The sequence below is a fragment of the Lytechinus variegatus genome, chromosome 4 (genome assembly GCF_018143015.1).
Source record: "Lytechinus variegatus isolate NC3 chromosome 4, Lvar_3.0, whole genome shotgun sequence".
Taxonomy (NCBI): Eukaryota; Metazoa; Echinodermata; class Echinoidea; order Temnopleuroida; family Toxopneustidae; genus Lytechinus; species Lytechinus variegatus.
Genome location: NC_054743.1, coordinates 17,284,236 through 17,295,748, shown reverse-complemented (window position 1 = coordinate 17,295,748; position 11,513 = coordinate 17,284,236). Strand labels below are relative to the sequence as shown.

At 35.0% G+C, this 11,513-nt stretch overlaps 1 protein-coding gene across 1 annotated transcript; it reads right to left on the bottom strand.

Annotated features, from left to right (window-relative positions):
• On the bottom strand, positions 1–3,789 carry LOC121413516 (general transcription factor IIE subunit 1-like). Its single transcript, XM_041606349.1, has 3 exons — positions 3,744–3,789; positions 1,877–2,591; positions 1–1,536 (listed from the first exon to the last, which is right to left on the bottom strand). The coding sequence occupies exons 1-3, from the start codon at positions 3,772–3,774 to the stop codon at positions 897–899; spliced, it is 1,386 nt and encodes a 461-aa protein (XP_041462283.1). The 5' UTR covers positions 3,775–3,789; the 3' UTR covers positions 1–896.
• Between the last annotated feature and the right edge of the window lie 7,724 nt (positions 3,790–11,513).

Sequence of the window (11,513 nt, the reverse complement as noted above, 5' to 3'; positions counted from 1 at the left end):
CTGAAAAGAGCGTACCCGTTGCCCTCAATACACATACCAATCGAAAATTTCCTGGATTTTCCTGACCACGAAAACAAATCTGAGTGCAGTGAATGGTAGGTGGACTAAGGGCAAATTCCTTTAACAACATTGTGATTAATTTCACAAATAATTCAAAGTCACTTAGAAATAACTCTACAATCCATGACTTTCCAGTTTAAAGTGTCAATTCCTTGATTAGCCTCATTGTTGCGTGTAAATTTGCCATCAAATGGTAAAATAAATGACAAAAATGCTCAACAGCCAATCAAAAACAAGTAGTCCTTTGTAATAATTATGATATACGATATCAGTATCGATATCTACACACTTCAACTTGAACAATGGAAACTTGACTAGCCTGGTTAAATCACCATGTACATGTATATACGTTGACCAACATCCCTAAATATCATAGTCTTTACTGAGTCATCTGTCATATCTAGTGGCAGCAGTGGGATGAAGAAGGCCGTTACAAGTTGAAGTGAGTAGATATCCATAGTGGTATTATATATCATAACAGCAGTTAAGGGGTTACCACTGACGATGCATGAGGTGACCATAATTAACTTTCAAAAAATGGAGCATATAATACGTGCCAACTTTTCAAAATAAAAAATCTTACTTATACAAAGTCTTATTTTGGGGAAATTACACAGTAAAAGTATACTGCACAAACTGTTCAAAATTTTGCTTTAATTTTGCTATTTTGAATGAAAACAAAATCTTACTAAAATCTCAATGGTCAACATGTATGGCATAGTAAGATTTATATGAAGCATACCCCTAAAACACTTCCTTTCAATTTGAAAAAGAAATCCATTTATGTTGAGTTCTCACTGAAAGCAACATACTTAATAAATAATAAGTCCACAAGATCATTCATACATGTCAGCATGTGCTTGCTGTGCAAGTCTGATATATTCATCCTTCTCTTCCTGATCCATTTCAGAAATCATTTCTGGAGTGACTTCATCCAGAGGCACTTGCCTCCCTTGGACCATCACCATCATATCCTCATCTTCTTCTTCTTCCTCCTCCTCATGTCTACCCATTGACATATCCCCCATCATCGTACCAAAAGCAAGCCTGTCCTCTGATAGTAGTGGGTCGGTTCTACCTTGAGGGAACTCATCATCGGAGGCACTAGCATCGCTTTCATTGTCACTGTTAGGTTCATGATGGAAGCTTGGTCTTTGCCCGACTTTCCTCTCATGAGCAAGCAGGGCCTTCATGATTTCGCCATCATGTGACTTCCCAGCGTTGGTTCGATTTTGATCCACCTTCATGGTTTCAACAGCGCTTCCTGAAGCGGCCTCTATGATAGCGCCATCAACGGTGCTCTCTGTCATCCAGACAGGACGTTCACGGGGTGCTGGTTCATTGTTAGCTGGACCTTTGTTTTCTCCAATGTTGATGGTGACGTCTTGATGGTAAAGTTCAGCAGGGTTACGATTGTTCTCTCTCCAACCATGTTGAGGGCCTCCTATGTTCAAGCCTCGATCACCCACACGACCCCTGTGAATGAATATTCAGAATAAATATTTATCAACATGCATAAATCCGTAAAATCTTTTAAAAACATTTGGAAAATAAGCATCGAAGGTATGCATAATTAATGAAGAGAAAGCTACTGTCTAACAAGTAATTTCCTGCATTTGACAAATTCTGACTTTCGACCAAATACTTAAGCAAAGCAGGGTGCCGAACCAAAATTGACATTACAATTTCAAATATTTCTATACCTCTGGTCAATAAAACTATCATGTTTGATACAACAACCGTTAACCTATCCATTATTTATACAAGCATCTTTTAAACTATTTTTTAAAATCTGATTTAGAGCTATGAAACTTACTTTTGTGCTTCACTAAGAGGAACTGGAGTTGGGTCTAGGATATCTTGTGAAAGCTTGACATGCTCTACATCCTTTAGCAGATCAAAGATGGGCTTCATTTGTTCATTGAATGTCACCATCTGAGTGACAGCATCCCTCTTCGGCACCGCACTCTCATCTTCCAAAACCTCTGACCCGCAGTATGTGCATTTCATCTGCATCGTGAATGGATCGTACAGGTTTCCTGCATCGAACTCATTGTAAGTCCTATCACATTCTTTACCAGTACATTTGAAAAGCGCCTTACAGGTGGAGTCCCTCTCCCTGTTTTCAATTTTCTGTCTCATCCGATCCAACTTGAATCTGACAACGTTCACAAATGTCTTGTAGTTGATGTAGTAGTAATAGTGCCTCATGGCGCGGCCATCGGCCTGCGTCTCGACTCGCATCACCTGCTTCAGGAGCTTATCGTTCTTGATTTTCATGAGCAAAGTTCGAAGCTGTTTCTTGTCGAACTTGAGCAAGTCAGCAAGGTCATCCTCCTTCATGATGGTGTTCCTGATTAAAAGGTCAACAACGAGGGCATGCTCCACCGAGTAGAATCCATGCATGATGTACTTTGCCAGTGACTTCAGCTCATCAGGGACAACTGTAAGCACTCCCTGTTCTGCAACGGGCAGAGACGTCATGTCGAACTCTTTGATGGCTGCCTCTCTTCTTAAATTGTGTTTCTGAACTGAAAGATAAAAGAATCAGAAGATTTTAATAGATGCAGAAACAAATCATTTTGAAATTAATATAAGAAGTATTGAACATACCCATTGAGTACCATTTATTCAAACAGAAAATATACTTATAAGTTATCTCATTTCTCGCTGATCGATGTTGGTGGAATGCTGTACATTCCTCATATTTGCTGATAACTGATAATTATGTCTAAGTTTTATGCAATAAGGACTTGCACACTTTCAATATCATTATGAAAATACAATATAATGACCTTGGATTTTTATGTTATGATGCAATATGGACCCTGAATGACCTTTGACATTGATAAATGACACAAGATGACTGACGATACTAATTACCCACAGTGTCCAATTAAGTTTCAGGAAGTATATTCTTATACTTCCAGAGTTTTAGTTTAGAAATTAACCCTAGGAATGAACCTTGTGTAAGAGTTTAATATTGATACAGAGTAAAAGCTCATTGACCCTAAATGACCTCTTGACCTTGACCATATGACCTGACACTCATGTCAAATGATCAGTGACACTTTAACATCCCTCATGTCCAAGTTTCGTGGAATAGATCTACACTCATCTAACGTTATGATGTTTAAAAACTTTCCATGCTCATGACATCACGGCCTTGCTGAAAAGCAGTCTTTTTGGCTGAATTGCAGGCTTTTATGTTTTATCCGTGAATAAATAAATCAAACTCAAACTACTATAACTTCGTAGGAAAGTCCCAACGGCAGCCGGAAAATTATTTTCAAGATACTTATTTACACGAGACAAATACAAATCTGTTTCCATGACATAGAACTGATGCGCCTGATTATCTAATCTATGCAAATTAGTGAGAGCAATCTGGACAGTGTACCATTAAACAGAACTTCGGATTTTTTATCCAACAGTTAAACAGTGACTCTCAGCCAAACAAGATGTCAGATCTGACAACTTGTTGAACAAAATATTGATAAAAACGCTCCCCTGACAGTGGTTCGGTTGGTGTAGAGGCGGATCCGATGCTCTAGGAACACTATCTCCTGGCGGATTCAGAACCATTCTCTTCGGCTGATATCATTATAACTATCGTTTCTCGATCTGTACAGGACCTAATATTTTTATTTGTATATTTTGAAATAAAATTAAACCGAATCAACCTGGTAGATTTTGTTCCGAGCATCCGTGCATGGACCTGCACGGAGCAATGTACGGCTAAACAATGTCAAGACAATCCTTTCATGCCGGCGTACTTATCCCCGGTTAAACGGCAAATTATAGAAACAGTCCACAGAACAAATTGAATCAAACATTTTCACTTTTTAAAGGCTAAGTAGGATAGATCATTTCGACCGAAATAAATTTGACAAGAAAAAATAAGGTTATATCGCCCCAAAAGTATGGTCATTCATGTTTTATATTGTTCGATTTTTAATGATATATTTCTTTCCATCATAAAAGAACAAAAATAGAAATAGTAGGGGATTTCCGCCCATAATCAAGAGTGAATATTGGTGGGGGGGGGGGGGGGGGTATGGAAAAAAGGCGAAGAGGAGAAAAAAGAAGGGAATGAAAACAAGTGCACCCGGGACAAAGCAACTGCGTTGAATCTTAGAACTCCAAGACAAAAGGTAATAATTCCACCCCAGAAAAATGTTGATTCGAATAGAAAAAACAAACAGGCATAACGCTGGGGATTCACATAAAAAAAGACAGAAAATCATTTTTTGAATAATAGGAGACTTATTTTGAACACAAAATTCAGATCTCTTTTCTCGAGTGAAGAAAATTTCATGTATGATTCGCACAACTCAGTATGATGCAAATGCCGATGATATCCCTCTTTTATTAATTTTTGAATATTTTTAAAACAGATTTTACGAACCAATCTGAATGAACTTATATAAAATGGTAAAACAGTGGTAGAATGTATGTTTTATTCCGAAAAGTTTGGTGTAAAAACATAGCATTATTTTTTTGGGAATCTTTGAGGAAAATCCATTGAAGACTAACAAGTAATTAAAATTTCAAGTTTTTTATTTGTGACGTCATATACGTGCAGATTCAGAATAACACTTATTTGGTATAAGATAAAATCAAGATACAATCATTGATATAATCAATGTAGTGCATGAAATACCAGGATTGCTAACAAGTAAACAAGTAACCCTCAACGTACAAAATAATGAAATACAATAAGAATACAATAAATTAGATACAAAATAATTTCAAATGATTACCACAGACATATAACAAATTCATATGAAAACTTAGGATTAACGAACAATCAGAGTCATTTCACATAATTTCAATATATCAATAAGTGGCAAGTATTGTGCACTTAATTTATTTTTGAATGAAATGTAATTCGAAGTACCCTTTAAATTAGAGTTTAGAGAATTCCATTTTTTTTCACCCCTAAAATCTAATTGATCTATTTTGTAAAAAAAATAATTTGTAAACTCTGGAAGACCAAAGTCAGCCTTTTTTGTATTGTGTGATAATCAGAGTTAAAACGAAAACTATCATAAAAAGTATCTGGTATAAACAGAATAAATAAAGATGTTCCTTGGGAAAGAATATCTGAAAATTTAAGTAATTTCAAAGATTTAAACAATGGAGAGGTGTGTGCCCTGAAGGAGGCGTTGCAGCATAAACAAACGGCCCGTTTTTTAAGTTTGAAAAGGGGTTTTAAAAATTTATCAAATGTTCTGGCCCATACAAGATTACAATGAAATACGGATATACACGTGTATAATATAGAGAATGCATGGCAGAAGATGGAAAAAAAACTTCTAAGTGTACACACATATTACGCCAACATTACATCAAATCTTCTTGAAAATTATTTCAACATGTTTTCCCATGAAAGTTTATTATCAGTAGTTGTACCTAAGAAGTTTGCAAATTGAACTCGGTCGATATATTTACCACCCAATTATAAAGTTATGTCTGCAATAAAAGTATCATTTTTTTTTCTGTCGAAATAAAAAAAATCATAAATTTGGTTTTCGTTTCATTAATTTTCAATTTTTTCCTGAATGGGATATGTTCGTGTCGTCAGCACATAATATATATGTAATTTCTTTGAAGATTCAACAATGTCGTTTTCAAATAACGAAAATAATAACAGGCCCAAGATACCTTGATGCACATTGTCGTACAAAAAGCAGTCAGTTTCATTATATTTCACAACAACTTCTCAACCATTCCAAGGAATACCTCTAATACTCTAATTCCATACAAAAACATTAATAAAATTTGGTGATCCAGACAATCGAATGCTTTGCTAATAAGGTCTACGTAGACCCAAAAGCTATCTCTTTCTTTTCGTAAATTTTCTACAGAAGATCAGAAGCAAAAAGCAAAGTTGACTCTAGAATAACACTTTCGAAATCCAAATTGCTCAGAAAAGAATTGAATAATTGAATGTTTTTTGAGGAAAGGAAATAATCGATTGTACATTAATTTTTCTCAAATCTTGGAAAAGGTCGACGGCATTTAAATTGGACGATAGTTTGATAAATCTTTTTTGTCACTCTTTTTGAATAGAGGTATATCTTTTGAAACACTCAATGAAACGATAAATTAAACACGTCGGTTAAAGCTTCAACAATGTGATTAATTATTTTCTTTACATATGGTGGCATAGCATCAACCCCACACTAATGTTCATTTCTTAAAATGCAAGCTACCTTCCATTCTTTAAAAAAAATTGTTTCTGTCTGAAGGTGAAAGAAAAAAAAAGGAGTGAGTTACGCTGTATTTTTAATAATCACGAAAACATCTCATGGACCTTGGAATATCAAAACAACCAGCATTAACAAAAAAGGAGTTAAAAGCATTTGCAATTAATTTCTGTTCAGTAAGCCTCGATCACGCCATGATGAGTGAAGGTAATTTGAACAATCTTTTTTTCCGAGCAGGCTGTTCAGAATTCTCGAAATTTTCGATATGAGTTTTGCAGCAAAATATTTTTATTAGAGACACGCATAATATTTGAAGTTTGTTTTTATAGGATGTGTATTCATGTAATGGGTTTTCAGTTTAAAATATCGCTTATATTATAAGCGTTCCTTCTTACTACTAGATTTAGGAATGCCTTTTGTAATCCAGGGTTTTTTTGTGCTCTAACTCTATCTTTACCGGGTATGTCCTTGAATACTTGGATATAATAATCTCTTTCAAACCCTTAATAAAGGTATCGTAAGCTACGTTGACATTGGATAAGGTTAATTGTCGCAGAGGACAAATCGTTAGATGCTTGTAACAGGTCAAAATGAACTGTTTATTGAAAATTCATATATTTTCATTACTCTTAATAATTCATCTGTAAGTAATAGATGCCTTTAGAGGAAGTGCACAAGAAGTAGTAAAAAAATAGAAATGTTAAACAATCTTCATGCTTTTTAGGAAGTATGATTCACACTCTTTCTGGGTAAGAGTGATGCTGAATGGTCTTTGGGTCAAAACATCACATTCCAGAGCTATGAGCTTGTATGACGTAGATCATTATGGTCAAGGCTTAGCATCTGTGAATGGAGAGTGATGACTGCATAAAAGGGAGAGAGGAGTTTGCTGCAATTCACTCCTGCACTGCACCCCATTCATGGGGCAGGCAGAGAGGCTTCTTCATTTTCGGGTCAGAATTATAGGTATTTGACATGACATTCGTGTAGCGGGTGAGGTGTTTCGGAGAGGAAATAATATGGTCCTCTAGGCCAGATTGCCAGGGGTTTTTTTTTTATTTCTTTATCTTTTGTTCCTGTACTTGGAAATTGTGGAATTTTGTATATAACGACTCATCGATATTAAACGAACCGAAACACAAGGAATGGTGTCGTGTGTCATCTTTCTGCATCAGTTTCCTCGTGTTACATGCTTAATCTTCACACAATGACTTAAAGTCTATTTGGTGTTAAACGTGAGTTTTATTATTCAAATGGGTGTGGTAACATGGTGGGAAAACGTTCGTTAATTGAAATATGGGGAAATGGTCAGATAAATCTGAATACAAAATCCCGGGTAGGATCGGCTTATCCACATTTGTTAAGATATTATCAATACAAGTAGAATATTTAATTGTTACACGAATTGGTCTCGAGATAAGTGGGGGAGGGGGGGGGGTGAATATATTGTGTCGATGAATTATGAGTATCAGAATGAAAGCCATATCTAAGTAAATCAAAGTCAAAGTTACCAGCAATATAACATTGTTTCTTTTCTTTGACATGCTTCAATAAACCCCAATAAACTCAGCACCACTAATATCGGGAGCTTTGTATACAGTTCCAACAATCAAATTCTGAAGTTCCTTCATAATTTCAATAAAGGCATCAACAGTTACAAAGGTCAATAAGTCGTCGGCTTGAAAGTTACATCACTATGTGTGGTTTATTTGCCTATATTCCTTGTATTGTATATTTTGTTGTGTATCATTTTGTACTTCTTGTTTTGAACAAAATGCCAGTGACGTTCTATAATAAATTCAATTCAATTCACCATCCTTGATATACATCCATACAGCTGCACCTCCTAGACGATCACTTCTTTTCGAATTAGTTTACAATTTATCATAATATAAAATGCATAAATTTCTTTTTTTTTCTCGTGATGTCTCGTGATGAATAATCTTTGTCTCTCAAGAGTAGGTGTGAAACAAAATTGATCTGAGAAGCAGATATAAAATACAAATATTTTCAATTTCTTGAGAAAATGATTTTTTTAAATTTCCTTTCAATACACGATATATTGGAAGCTGCTCCAACATGACGACACAAATAACAAAAAAGAAGAAACTCTAATAAAATTTAAAATCTTAGATTTTCCCTCAAACCTTACATTCAATTTTTTTTCCTGATATTTTTACAATTAACTTTTTGTCAGGGTGAACATTCCCCTTAAAAAAGTCATAACTTTGTCTTATTTCATATCAAATTTTTATGAATATTTAGTATTACGCTTGTTGGATTTTTCTCTTTTTATTCAAATCCACTTTTGGTTGGGGTTGACTTGACCTTTAACGAGATGAACAGAAGAGCGCCACCGTTTTATTTTGAAAAATGCTAAATTTAAACCACGCCGCGCCGTATTTATCACACATGATGAAGAGGTCAGTGATCACATCGCATGGCAAGTAAGCAAGGAGGTAAACATTGCGCCTGTTTGGTATTTTTTTTACAGTAATTCATATTGTCAAATATTTAAATTAATATTTTCATCAGAGTGTTTGTGTACACGTATGTGCAGAGTGATGTGAGGTCCTTTGTCGATTAACTGCATTTCTAAAAATAATTGTGGTGACGAAATCGAAGTTGGAAAAGTCCCAGGTAAGTGTGTAGACCCTCGCTTGGCACACGTGACGTGAATGCGTGATACGTCGTCTGTGAAATCGAAAGCAGACTGCCCCTGCTATTGACCACGAACGCAGAAAAGCGTAACAAGGTTTAATTGAGTCATATCATTCGAAAGCAAAAGACCAAGCGTTCTTCTTTTAAAACGACATGATCAGTTTTGTAGGATGAAATATGAAAACTAATTATTGTCTGCCCTTGCAAAGTTATTTTTGACGAATATGACGATTTCGAATGAAAAAACGCAATTACCCAATTGGTCAAGCTCCGACTCAGCGAGGCTGCGATTTTATGCACGAAACTCAGCCTCAGGAGGGAAACAATGTACAGCTACAGAATATTCTATGAAAACAAAGATATTATACAAATTTCGGGTGAAATCGGGAAATCCCCTTCATCATTTTTTAAAAGGCAAAAACTATCGTTTGAATTAAACCCAAACGTTCGATTGTGGTTGCATTATGATTCATTACTTCAGTCCCACGCGTGTAACTTCCTGTATCCATTTTCACTCGGGTGACCAGCTAAGACAGCAGGCCTTAGTTACATTACAATTAAAATGCCTGGCAGGCATGCGAATCTCCTTTCCACATGGAGTATATTCTCTGTTTTTATTTGAGACTCTTGGATCCATGATACGTAGGCCTATTGTGTGCCCGGACAGCTACAGGTTATCCGGACAATACATTTGTAACAGCCATTTCGAAAAATAAACAGGCAAAGTTTCATCATTTTTGGGTAAAAAATGTTAGGCAATATACAGAGAGCAGAATAGAAGATGAATACAACTACTGAACATATTTTTAGTGTAATCCCCCCCCCCAAAAAAAAAAGAAACTTCAAAATTTTACAGTGTCCGCCTGTCCGGACACCCGACCCCCCTACATTATATCATAACCAACAGGAAAATGACTTAAACCTATTGCAGTATTACATTGCCAAAGCAAGAAAAGTTTATGGCATCAAGTATATCAACATCCCAAACCCATTGCAGGTTTTTTTACCATATGTCAAAGGGAGGAAGAGAAGGATACAGGTTGAGAAGTTTTGATTAGATGAAACCATGCTGTATGGTGCAGCACATACATAAACTAATAAAAAAGGAAATATACATTTAGTCACCTTTTCAATCTTGGACATAAAAAATATAGAACATTTCAAAGTTAAAACTTCACACTTCTTTCCATGTAGAGCCTAAATACGTATACAGTTTCACAATATAAGAAAGCCCTTTAACGATTAATATGATCATAGAGCTATTAGCTCCATGATATGATGTTGATCCCATACTGTAGTGTTGATACAATATGTTACTTGATATTGAAAATTTGAAATATATGTTATTCATGCACAATTTTCACATAGGAAAGATTACTTAAATAAAAATATTAAGCACAATACATGAATACGTTTAGACATATATAGAGAACAGTAGTTTATGAAAATATCCTAATATAACGGTTCAATCTTCATGCTAAAAATACCAGAGTGCCCAAAAGCGTGAAGATTTTCTTCAAAAACAGATGGCTTTGTAGAAAATTAATAGATGTATGATTTGTTTTAATATAAATTCTATTCATCAAGTTCATAAAATACAATTATACAAACTAATATAAAGCAGTTATTTCTCTTTACAGCTAGACTGATTTTTTTCTAAAGATGATTTCTAGCTAGTTTTAGTGACTTTCCTCTAACACATTGATTGCATGTTAGTGATCAAACCTTCAATGACATAAACTTACCAAAGCTTGATAAACATTCATAATGATCAATGAAATTCAGAAACGGTAACTTTTGCTTACTTCTTCATTTGTGCATGGAGGTACATTATTGGCATAATTTCAAAATATTTTTACTTTAACATATAAGTGAGTTGCATGAAAAAAAGAGTTTCAAACTCTTATAGAGGTTCAAACAAAGCCTAGAATGTAAATATATTTTTTAATGATTGAGTTGTCATTCACTCTCTTTAAATCAATGACAAAAAATGTACTTCAAAGTCTATTTCATCTTAAACATATCAATAACATGAGAAAATGGGCATGGCATTAGCAGCACATGATGAACATCTGTATGACGGGGGTATTAAAACTTTAAAATGTAATAACTTGGTTATTTTGTTATAATTTGTTAATAAATTTATTTAGGAGAAAGTACACTATTATGAAGATCAGGAATTATTGTGAGGCAAATTTTTGGAATGAAAACTCATTTTATGTGTTGCCATGGTTACATGCATAAATATATGGCTGCATGCCATTTAAGTGGGGGATGACACAATAGTTCATCCCCCCCCCAGCAATAGGTCATTGACACCAATTAATATGTTCTTGACCTACAACGTGCCACATGATGACAGACTGAGCACTTGGAACCATGTGCCTGTCTTGCAGGCATGGTCGGTGGTTAAACACTTAATGATTTTTTATTTTAAACTTTGAAAATCCAAAGTCATGTCAAAGGACATTTTACACTGAATATGAAGCTCACAAGGATGCATATGGTGTCTTACTACATAATTAGACCACATCTCCTAAACCCATGCATTTTCTTGCTAAAGATTGCAGAAGAATTTTG